This window comes from Haliaeetus albicilla, chromosome 5 (assembly GCF_947461875.1).
Source record: "Haliaeetus albicilla chromosome 5, bHalAlb1.1, whole genome shotgun sequence".
NCBI classification, from domain to species: Eukaryota; Metazoa; Chordata; class Aves; order Accipitriformes; family Accipitridae; genus Haliaeetus; species Haliaeetus albicilla.
The window spans coordinates 12,973,301-12,993,460 of NC_091487.1; the positions used below are offsets into that span (position 1 = coordinate 12,973,301).

A 20,160-nucleotide genomic window follows, 5' to 3' on the forward strand; every position below is an offset into this window, starting at 1 on the left:
ACAAAGGAAAGACCTAGTCAGCACTAGGTCTGTTTGCTGCTAGCCTGGAATTTAGGTCCTAAGTGACACTGAGAATATTAGAAAGGAACAATTTGATTTGTGGTGCCTGATAAAAGTATCCATAAAGCTTCAGGAAAAAAATTGCTAGGTATATCTAATTATGAGAGTTCTTCTTAAAATTATTTTTATCAATACTTACAACATTTGCTTTTTTATCAGCATTTGTCTGCTTGATCCAGCGAAGCTGCGTAATGGGCAGTACAGTTGAAATAGCATTCGAAAGTGACAGCTTGTTGTTACTGCATGTAGCTCCCTGAAGCTTCAGGCCTGTAAATTGAAACATGCTTTAGAGTTCTAAGAGCTTTCATACATCCAAACATTGCCTCCCTATGCATCATTTAAGGGCCAAGTCCACTAAATGAGAGGTAAGTATTTCATACTGCAAAATAAAGAGGTGGTAGCAGATATACTATCCAATACCGCTCAAATATACACTGACCTGAGTCTTCAAATTTGTTAGCATTGTAAGTATATCCCTACTAACTAGTATTAAACTGATCTTTAATACACACTTTCTGAAGTTGTTTAACTTTTGCAATGGTATGACCTTTTTCATTTGATATAGCCTATTTAATACCAGAAGCTTCTGAAAATATTTTAGAGCAAGGACCCCTTCTTTCTGCTAAGTTTACCTGTGACTCCAAAACTGCATGCATCCAGTACTGCATTCTGTGTAGTTGTAACGTTGACCTCAAGACAGAGTTCTTCAAGGGACCAACTGTTTGCCTGGGCAACATATTGTCTTGTAGCAGTAATATATGCCTCTGGTACAAACAGGCCACCAAGGCACACGTGGATGTTCTATTTGGAGCGGGGGATTTAAAAAAAAAAAAAAAAAAAAAAAAAAGAGAGAAAAAAGTATATCAGCTTCACTATTAATTAATGATTATCATAAATATTACTTCAGCAACCTATTTACGTTAAGATTTTCCTGCTGCTACTGGAACACTGTGTAACTGCTAAACTGCTTCTTGCTCATAAGGCTACTTCTATCATTCTAAAATACCAAGTTTCCCTCTAATCTGTATGAACAGTTAGCCTGCTAAGCCTCACCATTTTGAGATCAGGAGATACTCAACAGTATTTACAAGCACTGACTGAAGTTGTTTTGCCTGAGGAACTATTTAGAAGCCTTCATGTGAAGGCTCCATGAAGTAGTTACACAGCTCCACCAATAACCTCTAAAAGAAGTCAGCACAAGATACCTTTAGTTCTTTTGCTCCACCAGAAGCAGCTGCCTGGGAAATATTCTGCAGCTGTTTAATGCGCTCACTGAAGTCAGACACCCACTGAATAACAGTCATACCAGCTGGCACTGTGTAATGAGACCAGCTACGAGGCAAAATACCTGTGAAAAATGTGAACAGAATTAAGTTTTGTTTGCATACATGTTAGAATTACACACTATTTTGACACTTCACTTTTTCCTCACAATAGCCATTTAAGACTTGGACCAGGGTATCAGTCAGCCTCTATCATAAAAGGCTCCTTAGTAAGTGAATGCACTTTCAAAGATTACAAAGCAGATGGCCTCCAGGTCTACTATTTATTTAAAATGACATCCAGTTACAGAAACCCTGCAACAGCAACTTCAGTTACACACAGCTATATACTGCAGTAACCGCTCTTCAAGTTTTCACGAAGATTTGAGTTTGTTAGAAAAAAATGAAGAGGTCAAGTATCTGTGTTTCAGGAAATGCTTTTGTTCAAAGCAGACAGCAGATCTTCATGTATTACTAGAAGCAGGATGTCTGTGAAAATTCCACATTTATGTATAATCTTGAAACAGAAGTTTAGTGAACTTGAATATTTTCTAGGAGATTTTTATAGGAGTAATATTACTCACTTTGTGGTATAATAACTTTGCTGCATCACAATTCAGACACTGAAAGAATTTAGTAAGATTTCAGCTTAGAAATTAAGCTGCTGATGTTAACTGTACCAGAAAGCCTGTACCATTAGCTATCTCAACTTGAAATCCCAAACAAAACCAACTGGCATTTTATGCTCGACTCAAAAGTATTGCTTGTATCAAATGGTAAAGTCAGTCCCAATTTTCCTGCCATTTTTTTTTTAAGCTGCTGAGCATAATAGCCTCTAACTTACAGAGTGCAAGAGGTAAAGAGAGCACTGAGAGATGCTAATTTGAATTACCATACCTTTTACCAGTTCATTTATAAGTGTACGCAAATAGTTGGTTTGTTTCTTTTTTCCTTCACACACTTGAACCACATCTGCAAGGTCCTGACGAACATCCTGAAGCAGCTTAGCTCCCATTTTCACCTCTCTCTCAAAGAATCGGAACAAAGGATCCTGATTGTCAAAACATTGAAAGTAAGTTGCAGATCAAAGTTCTTGCTGGAGAACTGCTACAAAAAGCAATCCCAAAATCCTGGATGCACCGACCAGTGACACTGTGACTACAAACATTAAACATGAAGATGCAGTCTATGGTGCAGAAAGTGACTGCAGAGACTGTTTTGCAACCGACAATCTCCTCTCCCTTGGAGAAGCAAGAAAGTAGAAGTCTTAGTTGAATAATTAATGCAGACTGCCTGCTGTAGCTCCTTCCAATCAACTTGAGATTCCTTTTCATCAGCACAAAAGGTTCTCACCTACTATCCCAGAGTAAGTCTTTAGCAGCAGTTGGGCAATCCTGGGCACATGCAACTGGGGAGCTTATTCCCGAGTTAGAGCTTAGGGTACTACTGTCCAGACCTCAATAGTTTCCTCCAGCCCTTGCAATTTCTGTTCCCAGTTAGCAGAAGCTGCTGCTCTATCTCTCCTCACTGACCATCACTAAATTTTAGCAGTAATTAACGTGCACTGGCTGTAGAGGCAATATCATAAGTAGCAGTCAGTGTGCTACAAGTACAACAGGAAGAGCACTTGTTTCTTGGTACCTGATCACAGAGAAGCTTAGAAGCGGTACCCTTAATAGACAGTTTGCCATTGTATTTCTTCAAATAATCCCCCGAAGATATAAACCAACTTTTAAGAGCACTTCAAGAAACCCAGCAGGGCATTACATAGTGTTGGTACAGGTTCTATTGTCCCCCCCCAAATAGCTTAATCAGCGCTTGCAAATCACAATGCACTTGTTCCAATGCATCAGAACTTGTGTACTTCCTATGCCCATGTTAGATAAAACTTAGTTCTTACCTTAATGTTTTCCACAGTCCGCTTCAGATGGTTTAGAGTTTGTGGGATAAGGTGAAGCCAGTTAGAGGCTGTGGTATGCAGTGTTCTCATCCAGGCTGGGCGACCATCTGATGTAGAATCAGTTCTTGTCTTCTTCTCAGTTTCTGCATAAGCTAGATCATCCTCATCCTCTAGCATCTGCATTTTCAGCATTTTACTGATCATATCTATGCCTAAAACAGAAGATATGCTGTTAATCAGAGAAGCACTGGCATCAAGATGAAAACATTCTATTACATGCAAGAACTAGCACTTTTCTTTTTCCCTAGTCTAGACCTAAGATTCAGAACTGCCTAGCTGTAAGGTGGCTCCAGAGCTGACAACAAAGCTTTCCAGAATCAAGATGGGAGCTTGACTTCTGAGAGGCTGAACATAACTGCTTTTTTAGTTCACAAGCTATTGGTCAGTTTTTGGACTACTTGAGTGTCTTACCTTGCAGAAGTTAAACCAACTACGTTGAAGGAGGAGGGGAAGGCTATCAACTCTGCAGCAGGATTTATATTTCTCTTCTGCTGTTTAGTTTAAATGGTGGCCTAGTAATCTATGCAAGACATTGTTAAAGTTCTGGTTTTACCTTGTGTGGTGAGAAGAACTTTCTCTGCATTATTTGGCAGGCCCAGCCATGACGGTGTTTGTGTATCTGGCAGCATCTCAACCCACTGGACAAACTCTTCACGCCTGCAAGTCAGAGTTTTAATATTCATTAGAAGGCTTCCCCTATTAGAATGGCAAGGTAATTCTTTGCCTGAAACAAATGTTTACACGGCTAAATTCCAGCACAGAGATACAGGATAGGGTTTTTTTTTTGGGGGTGTGGTGTGGTGTGTGGGTTTTTTTTTTTTTTTTTTTAAATTTAAAAAAAGAGAAGTTGTACATAGAGATCAGGATAAAGAAAAAAATACCTGATTCCATCTGGCATCTGAATATCTTTGTGTCCATCAACTTTGCAAGCCAGTTTGAATTCACTATCAAAACTTAAAGTAGTGAACAGACGTTCCAAGAAAGTGTTTAACAAACGTTGATCAAATTCATTATCAATACGACCTCCATAGATAGACTGTGCCATCAGTGTCTTTAGTGCAGACCAGGGGATTTTATCAGGTGAAATGTTTTGGCGACCCTGTAAGTAAAATGCAATGTAATTAGCAGGAAACAATCCTTTTCACATCTCCTCTGATCGAGGAATCAAATTCAAGAACTAAGTTAAACTGCCATCAGGTTATTTGTGCCTACTCATTTAGCTTACTACATGCTTCCAGGAACAGACTGCTTTACTGAAGATCTTAAGTAATCTAAGTATTACCCATACCTAAGTACACAATACTACTTGCCTTCGCTGTATCATCCAACCATGTGTCTACTGTGTCACAGGCAGATCTCAGATCAGATTCTCCAAATTCATATTTCTTGGACCAACCCAACGGAGCATAGCGCAAGCGCTCTTGGATAATGGCATGGAACCAGGCAAGGAGGAAATACAAACGAGCACGCTCATTTGGAGACTAGGAAGTGCAGAGGGAAAAAAAACAAAACAAAACAAAAACCCACAACTGTTACTCAAGTGAACTGATAAAAATCAAAGGCTGCTAAAAGGCTAGGAAAATATCAGCTTTGATGCTAGATTGCTACCAAAACTGAATATATTCTAGCAACAGAAGAAGCAACTACTACTTTATTTCCATGAGAGAAAAAGCATTCTATGTACATCTTAGAAGCTGAGGTTTTATCATCTAAGGTAAAATTTTAATGAAAACATTCTTCCATTTTCTTTCATCTACACAAACTGCAGCCTTACCTTGCACATTCTAGAAACCGGAATGCTACTGAAAGTCCTCAGCATGTTTGCCTTTACACCAGGAGGAGGTTCAAACACAAAGATTCGGCCAGCACGTAACAAATTCACTGGCACCTAGAAAAAGATCAATAAACTCAAATCCAGCTCCTTTAGCATTCACTAAATTAAATGCCTCTAACAGTACAGTTTGCATTAGCTTCAAAACCTCCTTGTAAGCACACACAGTAAAGTCCTACCTTTCTTTTGCAGGGTAGGGGAAGCAGCAAAAGGAATGGTATGAAGTTTTCAGCTACAATTAAGTTATCAGAAACCAAGGCTAGTAACCACCCTGACAAACATGTATTCTCCTTTTGCTTTACTGCAGAAAGGCAGTCATGAGAAAACCTTCCCCAGGTAGTAGCACTCTTGGCTCTGCAAGCTGGTTACTCTATCAGAGAATCAAATTTCAAATCAACATTACCTTTGGATTAATCTCCATGGTAAGGAAGAGTCTGAAGCAAGCATGGGGTTGTAGGGAATGCAGCTTCTTCTCTAGTTGCATGAGCCAGCCAGGAGCCAGGTGAACGTTCTTCAGCATTACCCATCTGTGAAGTTTTGAAACAGAACAAGTGCTTTTTAGCGTACAGCTTAGGGATCCTGGCTATAATCACCATAAAGAGTAACAGAATATGGTATCTATACTACAGATTTTCCTCCCTTTTAAACCTGTCTTCTACACAGAATCAGTTACTGTATACTGTAAATGGGCTAACTTTCCTGTTTTGCAGATACAACCTATTTCTCTTGAAAATATTTAAATCAAAGAGAAGTTGTGAACAGCTATGCTGAAGTTATTACAAATTTCAGTTCAGAAGATAGTCCCAATTTTTTTTTACTCATAGTTTTACCCATTTAGCCAATAGATTACTTCCCCCTTCCCCTGTTTACCTTTCTACTAGGCAGTATTCTAGCTACAAAGGAGATAGAACTTACCTTCCAGATTTCACTGCTGTGTTTATTGCTTTATCTGCTTGGTTAAACCCTTCAGCAGAACCTAAAAGACAGAGAGGTTGCTAAAGTTCTTACTGCTAACAATTTCATTTATGCTTAGATGATGAAATAAGGTATGTTCTTACCAATAGCAATAGAGGTAATCTGTGTATTCTGCTCAGCTGCAAGGTCTTCAACATGACCACTGGCATCGTAACCAGGCACTGAACACATCAGCACAGGGGTATTAGGTTTCACCTGTTGTCCGAGAAGTTTAAAAGGATACAAATCAGTCACTACATGAATACGAGAATGCAGTAAGCTCAGTCCTTCTTCGCTCTGTCTAGCTAAAGACATTACGCTACTCTTAGTTTTACATTAACAAATAGGAAAACAATCCATTCCTCATACCATGGGAAGAAGCGTAAGTGGAAGAAATGTTCCGGAGGATAGCTTTACTCACTATAGAACTCATGCAAGGTGGCGCTAAGCATTACCTCAGGATTTTAGCCTTTCAAAAACAAGCAGGTTACCTCTGTATCTACAATGTGTGTCAGATCTAAAGGCTGCTCCATAATGGACATGAAAGACTCTCCAAGATTTGTTGAAACAAAGGTATGTGCCATTGCCAACAAACGATCTGGACGGAAGGCCTGGATCAGAAGCAAGCGATGGATGGCCTGTCCAATAGGAGCTGAGAAAAGGAGACAGGATTAAATGGAAAGGTAAGAAAACCATCCTCAACATCTTCCTCTCTTCCAGTTCTCTGTTCAATTTTTCCCATCTTGTTCTGAAGACCAGATATTTAGAAACTCAATTATTGCTTTGAAAGATCTGTTGCAACATCTTAATGGAATGCTTATATTCTGTCTTCACTTTGACAGTCCAAAGAAACTTACCATCTTCAGTTGGTTTGTTTTCTGTGACATTTTAATTACCTGCTCAATTGCTCATGTTGTGAGCCCTTTAAAAGCCTACCTTGGCAAGATGCTTTTGCATTCTACTGAAATGCTACTGGCTTACAAAATCTACACTCTAGAAGAACTGCCATGAAGTGATTTTAACTTTCAGGGACAATAGATCTCTTCACATCTTCTCAGTCATTCAATAATCTGCTGTTCTGCTAGACTTTGAAGTATTGTATACTTGTCTAGCATAGATAGGATAGGTGACCTAGAGTTGCTTTAGTTAATGGTCAAGCAGCTTTACGGTAGCTAGTAAACACAAGCTTAGAATCCTTAATTTAGAAAGCCACCTCCAGGAATGAGCCCCGAATGATCACAGATGTCAAACACTTCCTAACATTACCTTTCAGACAGGGGAGGAACTGTAAGGCAACAATTACCCTTAAGTTCTAACTCTTAACAAATTAGCACTAACAACTAATGCAGCAAGAATTAATACTTCATGCGTAGATACAACTGCAGGAAGAAACATTCTAGTAGACCAGCCCTGTCCTCAGAAAATCTGTGTCTTGTTTAAAGTATTGAGCTGTTTCCAGATTTGCAATGACTAAGGTTAATCCAAACTATTATGTAATCTAATGAGATTGTAGAAATACGTTTCATCCTTGGTGGAAGACTAGATCACAGGTTGAGGTGCAGGAACCAAGTGTAGTAACTATTGCTTATAAAAGTTTGCTTTTAAAAACAAAATAAGCCAACAAACAAACAAACCGACAAAACCAAACCCACCAGACCTGAGGTTCTTTCACAATCCCAACTTTATCATCTTCCCAGGCATTAAGGTCCAAATTAAAGTTCTACTTTAGAATTGCTTTAAAATCATAGTAGTTGTACTTAGATTAGTACAGTAGGATTGGTTTGGACACTAGTGCAATAACTTACTTGCAGGTTTTTCTTCAGTCCAAAGGTATGGTACAGTCTGCTCTGGTGAACTGCTATCCAGCCAGATACAGAATTGCTATATTGAAAGAAAATGCAAAAAAACTTGAAATGGAGTTTCATGGCAGCAAAAATCTGCTGCAAGGTGCAGGTCCTGTTCATGGTACAAGAGATGTTCAATCTCAGCCTTAAAATCTAGAATTTAATGTACTGCAGAAGTGTTCAGCTACATACCAACTTTCAGCAGGAAACAAAGATTGCTAGGGTAGGGTTGAACTTGGTACAGTCCAAACTCTACTAGCCTCGGTTTGGATTTGCAAACAGATCTTTAAAAATTCTAATGAGTAGCTAAATGTTTAAACAACGAAATGCACAAGTTCATAAGATTTTTCCCCATTTAATGCTCATACCTAATCATCTACCTTTAGAACAAAAATTTAGATTGAGTACCAGATGAAGCATTTGAGCTTCCATCTATGAGTAAGTCTTGAGAAATAAGACAGGGCTAACACTATTAAACAGAAGCACTATTATATTAACAAAATTAAGTCAAACATTAAACTTAGCCCCAAATGTTGTCCAACACTCAACATAGTTCAGTCTTTTCCAAGGCTTATAGACATGTATGGTTTAAGTGTTTCATATATATAAATGGTTTGAACGTTTCCCTGAGCAAGACTGCAACTTGACCACCACGTTTATTAAGTTCTCGACTCATTTTTCTTCAATAAATTTCTCCAAGTTCTGTTTTTTTTAAAACAAAAATCCACATCTAAAAGTCAAACTATGCTTCGTCTATTATGCTTTCTTTAGATGTGTCCAATCATTTCACTGATATGCCCTAATTCTGCATTGCCTCCACCACCACTAATTCTAAAGATCTTTACCAAGTCCCAGCCCAAGCTATATGTTATTTTACCCCAGGTTGAAGAGTTTGAGGAAAATTAGCGACACAGCAAGAGAATTCAACTTTAAATATAAAAACTAGGCAGGGCAACCAAACAGGTACTATTTAAGATATGGACATATTTTGGAACATACAGTTTCACAGTCAGGGGACATGTGTATTCTTAGAACACTTCAGTCACGAGAAGGAGCAGAGTGTTCAGCAGCTGAGCACTATCCAAATTTATTCAAAATAATAATGTCCAAGAGCCCACCATTATGATGTTATGTATAGCTAGGGCTGCTCCCCACTACTGCGTAATTATTTCACAATAGCAATACAGTAAAAGACACACAGTATTGGACTTTCTGCTACCACAGGAACCAAAGCTGATCACAAAGTTAGATGAATGGTGAAGCTGCTTCCAAGGCTGAGTGATGAACAATGCTGGTATTTACAACTCAAGTTTCATAGCTGGATTACAAATGAAGTAAGAACATTCATTTCCACAACTAGTCAATCTGTAAGGCTTCCCTTCTCATACTAGAAGAGCTTGCTTGTAAGCGTGAAGCTCTTGAAGCAGACACCTAAAAAGCTTAACCGGATAGTTTAGTGCAGAAATGAACCCTAGCCAACACTCACCTCATCAGCCTGAACTTTTGAAACAAGGTCCTTAAACGCAGGAAGGCAGCTCAACCTCATCATTGCTTCTGTTTGTTCTACAGTCAAACCATTGATTTTGGGGAGAGATGCAGTGTTTAGTACAATCTCCTTCCCTCTCAAGAAGTGCTGGAATTCTGCATCATATGTAGGCTCCCTAACGTAAGGGAAAAGAAGACTTTAGCTAGGTGCCTTCAAGACACCCCTCCCTTTTTCAACTAAAATGAAGCTAGAAAACAAATGTTTACCCAATAGTGCCTTTCAGTTTAATCCGGGCCAACAACATAGCAAATGTTATATGATCTTGATGCAGCATGCCACGTGCCACTCTATTGAAAGCCACCTACCGACAAAACAGTGAAGTTAGCAGCATAAGAGGCCTTGAACTCCAACCCTTCAAAATGATGAAAGAATTACATTTACTGATTAAAACACTGAACCTGAAAGAGATCCTTTGTGATGATTGAGAGACGCTGAGTATGGTCTGTAATTCCCTTCAGGTTCGGGTTCTCATACAAGACATTGTGATAGATGTCCAAGAAAAACTGGAGAGAGTATTGGTACAGGAAATGTATCTGAAAGACACAAGAGTTTGGCTTTTCTCTCTAGAGTCCTGCTGTTTGATAGTCAATGGCTTATGCCTACCAAACTGCAATATGGTAGCCAGGGCTGGAGTTAGGCAGTGCCTATTTAGCTTTGAACAGTAAATATATGAAGCTTCTCTAGGAAGAACAATTCATCCTACCTGTTTCAGTGACTCCATAGTAAAGTAGATACTGCTGCATGCTGTAGAAAGAGGCAAGTACTGCTGAGAAACAGTCTCCACTTCTTGCATGACAATATCAGTCTCTTCTACTTTCCTGGTGACCTCTGCTGCTTCCTTCTTCAGGTTCTCAAGAGTAGTAATGATGGTGTCATCATCCAGGATACGTCCCTTCACTTCATTAAGCGCTTGTAGCAGGGATTTTTCTAACTGACGCAAGCGCAGCTGAAATTCACCTTAATTAGAAGAAAAATTAGGTTACGTATTTTATAGGAGTGTTTGTTTCTAAGAATTATATGAATTGTGTATGCTTTCCCATTGGACATTCTGAAAAAGCAAGAGTATCAGCTATAAAGATATTTCACTATGTATTTCTACAGCTACAGTAAAGCCATTGTATTCTTTTACAACAGGAGGAAGTTACTTTAATTTTGGTAAGCATACCCTGAAGCTTGAGCAGGTCAGAGCGTTTTTCATCAACATCTGGTCTTTCAGCTTTCAGGACTTCATTTAGACACTGGCTCTGTAAGCTGCTGCGAGTTACTGTAAAGTTCACAAATGTAACACGAGAGCAGAGGTCCGGTGGGAATTCAACCTATCACAGGAAACACGAAAAATTTTCTCAGCTCTCTGACATCCTATTTCTACAAACAGGCCAGCCTTTTGTTTTACTTACTGTTGGATCTCTGGTAGAGAGGAAGATAACGAAGGATGGTGACAAATCAATATCTTGGTCTCCCAGAGTAATCAGAACTCTGCCTCCAGTTCTCCGGACTTCACGATTCAGAACAGGATTCAGAACTGGATCATAGCTCTCCACATCCTATAAGCAGAGATGTGTTAAGAGATTCTGTTGCTTGCAAGTGTCTCAAACTAAAAATCCTGGTTCAACTGGGGCTTAAAGCTCTGGTAAGCAAGCAATTTGCAGTTGGTTTGGAATATGGATCATGTTCAGAACATTCTTCCGCTTTAGATTTGTAGTTGAGCTACACAAGCACAGAATTTGGGCTATTAGCATACAAAATCTCAGAAGGGGAGTATTATTAATGGTTGTAATTGTGTTAGTTCTAATCCATAAGCCCTATCCTAAGCAGCACAAGCAACAGTTACTGATCTTGTCTATGAGCTAATCCCTTGTCTTCCCATTTCCATACGAAGAAACAAAAAATACATTCATCTCAAGTGAAAGTCAACTATTCCTACAGTTGCCTATTTCTTTGTATTACCGAAACCTCCTCCTGCTACTCAGAGTACATTTAATTCTAGATAACTAGCTGTATTTAGGTGCTATTATCTATGACAAGAGATAGCATATGGAAACAAAGAAACAGACAAACAGGTTGCATGTCATTTTATAGAGTGGAGGTAAAGAAAGATCATTTCAAAATAAAAGCATTTGATCTTGAAATGGTGGGAAAAGGAAATATGTTCTTTTGATTGTGTATCTCACTAACTGTATTTTTCTCAGATCTAACACCTTGCATATCACTCCGTACTAGTTCACTTGTTAAAATATGGTTTGAAAATAGAGTCATTTGCATCTTACTAACAGAACAATTGCAAACTTTTCTAGTACACAGGGCAAAATTCAAGAATTTTAAACAGTTTTTACACGATCATGCAACTAACCTGGACTAGAAGTGGGTTACCAAATCTCAAGGCACTTTCCAAGTTCTTCCTGAAAGCGTCATCCAAGAAACTAGTACGAGTTATCTTACGGTCTTTATATTCATTCATGATAAACTCTGTAGCTTGCCCAGAGGGATCAATGATCAATGGATACCTAAGTTAGTAATAAAACACTTTCATTATTTGGGTTTTAACTGCAGACAGCCTCTAAGCAGTTTTACGAATTTAGGTTGCATTATTAGTCTCAACTCTAAAAGCTTGTGTATTGAAGAAGTTGGCCAGGTTCAATAATTTATTTCAGTTCAGAGTTTTGAAAGGTAAGTCTGTACTGGGCAACAAAACAACTTCATTTCAAGCCAACTTATTTTAACAGCTAAGCATAACAAAAAAGGCAAGCAAAGACAAATGAGAGTTTTTATGTTTACAACCAGTTGAGAAGCTTTTACAAACATTAGAAGCTCTCACAACAGTGAAACAGTGCTTTGAAAGAGTTACTGTGATTCTCTGATAGGTGCAAAACCCTGCCTGCTGCAAGAACGTTACTTTAGAATTCTACATCTTAGAATGAAATACCTATTAAACCGCTTGAGCATGATGGCGTTCTCAGTGCACAGGTCATCTGCAGGTAGAGAACTTGCTTGCCAGCGAAGCCGCTCATCTGCATTGGAAAGGTACTCTGTCCTTGCAATGTCTGTACGGAACTGCAAGAAGTACATAGAGTTAATATTTGACTAGAGATTCTCCAACTAGCTGGTGAAGACGTTTTGAGTAAATGCAGCTCTACAAGGTATTCTTTTCCAATAGCTCCATTCTTTACTTAGCAATCTTAAAGCTTCTTTTAACTGTTGCAGTAAATTGATTTGCAGTTAACTCGTGACTGTATCTTTACCTGGATATTTGCTTGCTGCAAATGGTGAGACCACGTAGTGAACAGATTCTGACGCATCTGCTGATCAAAGTAGCCAGCATAGGCAATAAAAGCTCCTGAAAGTAAGCAGTCTCCTGCAATAGTAGACATCTGGTTCTTGAAAGTTTCACTTGTCTTCTCCCATCTTTCACGTTCAGCAGAAAGACTCTTCAGAAGAGCTGTGCTACGGTTTACCTAGAAATAAGTGGTGAAGTAGACTCTTTAGATGACAGATTTTTATAGTATTACAAGTCTCTCAGGACACTTAAATATTGACCCAAGTTAAATTTAAAAGCTTGAAATGAAATTAAAGTTGTGTTTCTTCACTTCAGTGTTGATTTATTATGTTGTTTTTAACTGTTATCTTGATGAACTTAAAAGTGCTAAGTACTAGCATAGTAGTGACATGCTAATGATTAGATCAAGTACATAGAGGAATTCTCCCCCTGCCCCCCTCTCCAGTCCAGTCAAGACATTACAATTACACTACACCCATCTGTTTCCAAACACTTTCTACTTATTTTAAGCCTTACGTGAACCGTCTTGTTAATTGACTAGCTACGTGAGCTGAGATTTCTAACTCCAGCCAGGTTTCAGTAGCCTAAGAAGCTTCATGACATCCAGAGATGAAACAGACAGCTCAAATGTGCTACACAGAGGAAGCACCCAAGTCCGGTCACAAGTTTGAAGAATGGTTCAGTTTCCAACTGTCAAAAATCAAAGAATGGAAAATTATTGATATATAAGTCTTACCTTTGCTTCCACAGCAGCCAAGTCTGCCTTAATAGCTTGAGCCTCCGAAATCAGTACTGCATATTCTTCTTTGTAACGGGCAATACTGGCCTCAAGATCACGAATCATCTGCTCCACTTCATTTGCTTTCTGTTGGTTGTCTTTGGCATCATCCTCCAGCTTCTGCAGTTCATTGCGTAGCGGTTCCACTCTTTTCAACATATCAGCATAGTTCAGCTGTAAACAGTAAGTAAGACCTTTTTACTTTCTGAAGTGACACGTGTTAACAAGAATCACAGCATTCAGGTATATACTATCAACTGCATCATTTTAAGCTTAGGTACTTTATGACCTGTGTAAGAATTAATATGCTTAATATACACATTATTAATATACACATTAAGTAGCGTATAGCACTGTTTTGCATAAATACTTGACTGTGTGTCTATGCCAGTACTGTGCTAATCTGCCTTTCTTAGTAAAGAATTGAGCATAGCTAAGCCACAGAACAATCAGGATACGGGCTATTGGAAAGATTCAAGCTAAATAGTCTCTCCGCGTCATGCCATTCATAGCAGGCACAGTTTTAACAAGCCAAGCATTCTGCTGTATTGAACCAACAGCAACTAAAACCATTCCTGGATATCTCAGTCTGGGGGCATCTTCCCAAAAGCCTATTCCTTTAGAAAACTAGTCAAGTATTTAAAAGTCTGCCTAAAAGTCCTTGACAGAGCTGCCTGTGAGTGTGCCCCACTCTGAGGCAAGACAAAAACTTATGCAGTCTCTATTAAGAGGACTGCATTACATTTTCCAGTTGAGAACTGTCCTGTCCTGTAGAATGACACTACATACAGCAAGGATCTGCTACTGTTTATGGTAAACCTTAAGTTTCTCGGTGCAAAAGCTGTATAACAATTAGACATTAGTCCTCTGGCACAGTACTACAGGCCCACGATCACTCATCTGAACCATCTACCAATTTCTTTGAAACAAAATATTTTGCAATATTTAGTTGAATAGAGGCAAGTTCAGAGCCTTTAGACATGGTTATATGTCTTCAGGCTCACTCTTTTTACCTTGTGTTTGTTTCCCCACAGTACTGACTTTACCTGTGCAATTGCCCATTTCACCATAGGTCCACAGGCCAGTGATGCTCTGTTTACAATTTCATAGTTGTAACTTGGATTTGACAGATAGTTTTTCTTCATCTTCTCCCGGATGGCATCACTGCAAGGCAAAAGTTTTTAAAGATAGCATGAGTACACTGTCTGTCACCACACAGGTGTTCAGTATCCCATTATCTTGCCTGCCTTCCACAGCCAACATGAACATTTCCTAGCAGTTTTGCTGACTGGTAGCTGGGATGTTTTAATTAGCTCAAGATGTTTCAGAAATTACAGCTTATGGGTGATAAAAGGCATTTAACAAGATTTTAAGATTAGTCACTCACAAATTGCTTAACTCCGCTCAGAAAAATTTGGAGTTGGAAGGGAATTCAGGTGTCTCTAGTCTGACCTTCCCCTCAGATTCAGAACCAGCTAGGTCAGCCTGGATAAAGCCCTCAGCAACCTGGTCTGTTATTGCTGCAAAACTACTTTCAACTAATAACATGGCTTCGGACAGCAACACACTGCTTTGCAACCATGCCTTGAAGTTACTCAACAGCAGCTGTTTTGTCTCAGTTTGCATGATGTACCTTTGCTTCACTAGTCTGTTTCCCATACCATCTACGCATTCACTACGTGCAGGAATAAACCAGTCTCAAAAGAAGTGCTACCAAAGCAATACACAGAGAAAAGTCCAGTTAAGACCCTCCATAGCTTTGTAAATAGTTTATTCATATAAATATGTCACACTTACCTGATTTCCTCAGCAGAGAAGTTAACAATGGTTGGAATGAAGTTCTCTCTCATGATGATGGAACGTATTTGTTTCCAGTCAGTTGTACTTTCACCTAGTAATAGGCAGATGGACTCCAGTGCTAGCTTAACTGCTGCAGGTGGATTAGCCATAGAACGGACCTCTACCAGGTGCTGTTTCTTTATCGACTTCACAGCTAACCAGTGCCAGAAAAATGATGAATGTTGATCAAGAAGAAAACAAACAGTTAGCAAAGTCCATTAAAATACCTTGGATTTGTAAAAATGCTTCAAGATTCTCAAAAGGAATTTGAGGTTATTAGAGAAGCACATACTAGTGCATAACATTCAAACGACTGTATCACAAGATAAACTTCTGTGAATGTCAACTTGCCAACTGGCCACAGGCAACTTATTCTGCTACCTAAAAATGATTCACTTGAAGCAGTGATTCCTCTATCCAGTTTAACAAATGGACAGCTTGACTGTGCGCTGCCTGTCCAGCAATAAGGCATCAGTAGCCTTTCTGATTATGAGCTTTCTTTATGAATACATAGACTGAATAAATAACTAGAGCTGGTCTGCCAGAAACTAAGCCACAAGCCATAAAAGGAGTATCAAGATCAGTACTACAAACAGCAGAAAATCACAGCTCAAAGACTAGGAATTTCTTCAACACTGTCTAGCTCAATGCTAAGAGCCTTCACTTTTGTTAAACAGGACCAACTCAGACCACACCAAAACATTCCCATAGACTCCAGTTTTAGATCCAAGACTATAGTGTGATCTCTTCACATGCTAACATACCATTCTGAGCTTCGATGACAGCAGGCTCCACCTTGTCAAGATCTTCTTTCACACTCATCTGCTTGTCTGCAATGACCTCCTGCTGCTTGTGCAGCTGTTCCTGAATCTCCTGGCTCATGACCTAGAAGGAAATTTCACAGACAAAATACTGCTTTTTAGAAGTTGGAACTTCTTCCAGTGTTTGCTCTGCAGGCTCTGTTTCATAAATAAAAATACTTACTATGCGCAGAGATTTAACAAAGATTTTTACCTTTTTCTTCTCAGCTTCCTGCTGATCTTTCACCATCTTTTTCAACTTGTCATTGGCTGCTGCATTCTTCACTTCCAGTTCCTGACTCTTTATTCTTAGGTCACGCCGCAATTCTTCCACCTAAGATAGATTGTAAGATGGGAGAAAGAATTCATATTAAGCACAGAGATATATTTAATCACTCTGGCCTTATAGAGGGCAAAATTTCAAAGATAAGTACCTGATCAACTGTTTCCTTGATTTTTCTAAGACCAACATTCAAATGCATTTGCTGTTCCTCCAATTCACTTCGTTTCTCATTGAACAAGTTGGCATAATGGTTGATGAAGTCTAAATAGTGGCGTGGTGTGATTGCCATGGTTCTGCCTCCTCGTTTTGCCAGACGAGCATTAGCCTTTAGGGAAGAAAAGTTGTAGATTATGCATTGTTTTTATATCTATTTGGATGCCAAAGATCATACTTTTTAGGAAACTGATGCATGATGCTGTGGCCTAGAGATCAGTGTAAGTTAAGCAGTGTAATAATGACATACCTGATGAAGCGTCTGATGAACAAACACACAACTATTAACAATAGCTTCCCTGTGCGATGGTGGTTGTGGTAGCTTATCATACACAACTGGCATGTAATCGGGCACAATATAATTTGGTTTCTCAAGATCCATTTTGCTTGTGAACTCTTTGCCAACTTGGTACAGCGCCTCAGTTGACCAGTCTCCAAACCAGTTCAAGACACACCTGAAATACAAAGCATTTGTGAAGATGTCCCCAAAAGTACCTTTGTTAACAGTACTTGTAATACGTGTTGGAATATACAGCAATTACCTGTTGAAGAGTGCAGGAGAGGTAGCTGCCCTGTCCTTCAGGCCCTCAGAAGATGGATTCATAGTGAACACAACGTGGAGATTGCGAATAACTTGGCTGGTGAACCATTTGTAGAGTTCCTCATGTGAATCTAACATTAAACCTTCTTTCTGTGCTCCTTCTTTACACTGAGTCATGAGGGTGGCATATTCATCTCCTTCAAAGAGACCAGGAACCTAATTCAAAAGATCGCTTTGTTGTAGCTTATAGTTGTAAAAAGGTGCTTTAAGTATTTATTTAGTATCTTCTTACCTCTCCATTGGCTAGGAGAGTGTTCATTCTCTCCAGGAATCCAGAATCCAACACATTTGACTCATCCATTATAAAAGCTATTTTTTCATTTTTACAGCCAGAACGTCTCAATACTGTCCTAAGGTCTTCATCAAAATCTTCACCTGTGTATTTTCTGTGAACCTAGTAAGATTTAACATTGGTTATTAACATTTCGGTTTAGCTTTTAATAGCATATTTTAGCAGTCAATATTTAAGAAATTAAGAGTTTTGACTAACAGGTTTTTTTAAGTTAAACTGGCATACCAACCTTAATTTGGTAGACACTCAAACCGTTCATCCAGGCAACAAATCTTGAGAGGGTTGTTTTCCCTGCTCCGCTGACTCCAATAAGCAGCAAGTGACCCTGTGGCTGACGGAAGATTCTGAAAAAGAACATAACCAAGTATGTTTGATAAGTGTTATCAACTTACTGAAGCTTTTCCTTGAACACCTAAACTTCAAGTTAGTACCAAAACTGACACACCTTTCCAGATAGGATCCTGCTATCTGGAGGCCAGCAGTATATCATCTATGGACAAAAATGGGATCATGCTCCATTCTCATTTACTCTGTCCTCAGGCTACTCTGTTTTAGAAAAAGTCTCTAAATACTATTTATACAAGCAGCAACTGAAGTCTCAACCTACCGGTCAATTCTTAACACATGATCCAAGACTTCATTGAACAAAACAAGTGGTACATCAAGTTCTTCTTCATAAAAGACTTTAAGCCTAGCTTTCACATAGTCTCTTAATTCTTCTTGATCCACTGGAATATAATCCTAAAAGAATCAGTCAATACAGTATGGAATTAAAGATTAAGGGAATTTTGCTTAGGGATCAACTTCTTATGAGTAGATGAAAGCAGAACTATTAGAATACTTAAAGTAGCAATCCTCTACAAAAGCTTAAGAATGCTGCACTCATTTAACTTGCACAGGAACACGTCCACAGCCTATAGTGCCACAGACAGCGGCATGGGCTTTAAACACTGTACCTACCGAACCTACCATAGGTTGAGTCTGTCCTGCCAGTCACCAAAGAGACTGGGAAGTAGCATGACAGACTTACTCCCCTCCCTCACTCCCCCAATTTATTTGAAACAGCCTTTCCTAGCCACTTGCTATTGGTCACAGAGGTGGGTAGCAGGCTAGATGGACTTTTGCCTTGGCCCAGCAGGATTTCTACAGATTGCCCAGCTGGACCACTCCAGATTGCAAGAAACAGTCCACCATAAAATTTATAATATCAGTATTGTTCAAGGGTCACTGCCTTATCCAAGAGACTCCATAAGCAATAACTGTCAGCAACTTTCTGGGAGTGTTATACTGTTCTTGAGAAATAATACTGCCTTTATGTACTGTGGTAGATCTTACAATAGCATCCTTGGCATAACAGCTGTTAACTTTGTGGTAGAGTTCACTTCAGATAATCATAGTAAGAACTTCTTGGAGATCAGTTTAACAAAATGATGCGCACCAATTATCATGTTAATATAGTCATAAGAGCTGCATCACTCAGTTGCTCCCAAACTATTTTTTTTTCCCCCCAAATTTTTACTTGCCTTTGACAGCCAGTTGCTGTATAAGATAGGTCTGCTCATAGCTTTTTCTTTGTCAATATTGGGGAAGTGTTTCAGAGCAACCATATCAATGTTCTCATCAGTCCAGCGTCTCTCCTCATCTTCTACAAGTCTGGATAAAGAAACAAGTCAGTGACCACAAATCCTCTGTTAATGGGAGGATATAATCACATCACATGGCAGGGCTACCACTAAAGTATGTTTCTGCTTTGCACAGATACTACTCCCAAGAGCATCAAGTTAGAGTGTAGGGAAATATTATCATTTGTATTCCAGCTATTTAACACGAAGCACACTGCAGTTTGGTCTTCTAATGAAAATTGGCAAGGAGTGGGGAAAATTAATTTTGAAACTTCTTTTTTTCCTCCCCATCTCATGTTGATTTTACCTGTCTTGGAAGAGACGTAAAGCTTCATGGGCCCAAATCCTGATAAGGCCTTCAACTGGTAAGGTTTCTAGTGGTCTTAATGCTTCAAATATACCTCTCACCCATCGAGTCATTTCACGTGGTGAATAGATGTAGTGTGGCTGTGTATCCTGAGTGAATCTCTCCTAAAAATTTACACTTAATTAGTTACTTCATCCCAAAGTTGCACCATATTTTTTACAGGCCTTGGCATTGCAAGATATTACTTTGCTAGCATCATTCAGTGGCTTTTACCAGAACTCAAGTAATTAGTTGAGTTGTACACATATTATCTGTATGAAAGGCAAACAATGCATGTTAAATGATTCAGCATAAAAGGAAAACTTCTGATTAGAGCTTGGGGTTGTATTTAACAAGTTACCTGAGACATTGTGTAGAATTCTACCATAGCAGCAGTGAGAGGTTCTGCATACGTGCGAAGTGATGGGATCAACCTTAGCATTGCACGATTGAATGTTCCATATATCTGAGTAAGTGAAGCTGGTCCAGGATAGTCCACATAAACCACAGGAACATGTCGTAAAAATCTGAAAGGTTAGCATATTACACAGTTCAGAGAGTAAAATTACAGCCTGTACTATTTCCATTATCTTTTGTCAAAATTAAATAACTGCTTGTTTCAAAATTATCAGCAGTAACTGCAGTTAGTTTGATT

The 20,160-nt window shown here is 39.0% G+C and overlaps 1 protein-coding gene across 1 annotated transcript in view; it reads right to left on the reverse strand.

Annotated features, from left to right (window-relative positions):
* The window catches only part of DYNC1H1 (dynein cytoplasmic 1 heavy chain 1), a 46,714-nt gene that overhangs the window by 616 nt on the left and 25,938 nt on the right, over positions 1-20,160 (reverse strand). The window contains exons 41-77 of the mRNA XM_069783449.1: positions 19,867-20,032; positions 19,467-19,630; positions 19,061-19,190; positions 18,145-18,278; positions 17,767-17,881; positions 17,478-17,639; positions 17,187-17,401; positions 16,895-17,099; positions 16,583-16,756; positions 16,363-16,482; positions 16,113-16,233; positions 15,307-15,502; positions 14,556-14,673; positions 13,468-13,683; positions 12,697-12,909; positions 12,381-12,508; positions 11,808-11,961; positions 10,855-11,001; positions 10,623-10,773; positions 10,161-10,414; positions 9,856-9,990; positions 9,664-9,758; positions 9,398-9,572; positions 7,873-7,948; positions 6,559-6,719; positions 6,172-6,283; positions 6,029-6,089; positions 5,517-5,640; positions 5,057-5,170; positions 4,593-4,763; positions 4,164-4,381; positions 3,836-3,939; positions 3,223-3,434; positions 2,220-2,373; positions 1,266-1,408; positions 693-861; positions 200-327 (exon numbers count right to left, since the gene is read on the reverse strand). Coding sequence (XP_069639550.1) covers positions 200-327; positions 693-861; positions 1,266-1,408; positions 2,220-2,373; positions 3,223-3,434; positions 3,836-3,939; positions 4,164-4,381; positions 4,593-4,763; positions 5,057-5,170; positions 5,517-5,640; positions 6,029-6,089; positions 6,172-6,283; positions 6,559-6,719; positions 7,873-7,948; positions 9,398-9,572; positions 9,664-9,758; positions 9,856-9,990; positions 10,161-10,414; positions 10,623-10,773; positions 10,855-11,001; positions 11,808-11,961; positions 12,381-12,508; positions 12,697-12,909; positions 13,468-13,683; positions 14,556-14,673; positions 15,307-15,502; positions 16,113-16,233; positions 16,363-16,482; positions 16,583-16,756; positions 16,895-17,099; positions 17,187-17,401; positions 17,478-17,639; positions 17,767-17,881; positions 18,145-18,278; positions 19,061-19,190; positions 19,467-19,630; positions 19,867-20,032 — 5,635 coding nt within the window. The remainder of the gene's footprint in view (positions 1-199; positions 328-692; positions 862-1,265; positions 1,409-2,219; positions 2,374-3,222; positions 3,435-3,835; positions 3,940-4,163; positions 4,382-4,592; positions 4,764-5,056; positions 5,171-5,516; positions 5,641-6,028; positions 6,090-6,171; positions 6,284-6,558; positions 6,720-7,872; positions 7,949-9,397; positions 9,573-9,663; positions 9,759-9,855; positions 9,991-10,160; positions 10,415-10,622; positions 10,774-10,854; positions 11,002-11,807; positions 11,962-12,380; positions 12,509-12,696; positions 12,910-13,467; positions 13,684-14,555; positions 14,674-15,306; positions 15,503-16,112; positions 16,234-16,362; positions 16,483-16,582; positions 16,757-16,894; positions 17,100-17,186; positions 17,402-17,477; positions 17,640-17,766; positions 17,882-18,144; positions 18,279-19,060; positions 19,191-19,466; positions 19,631-19,866; positions 20,033-20,160) is intronic.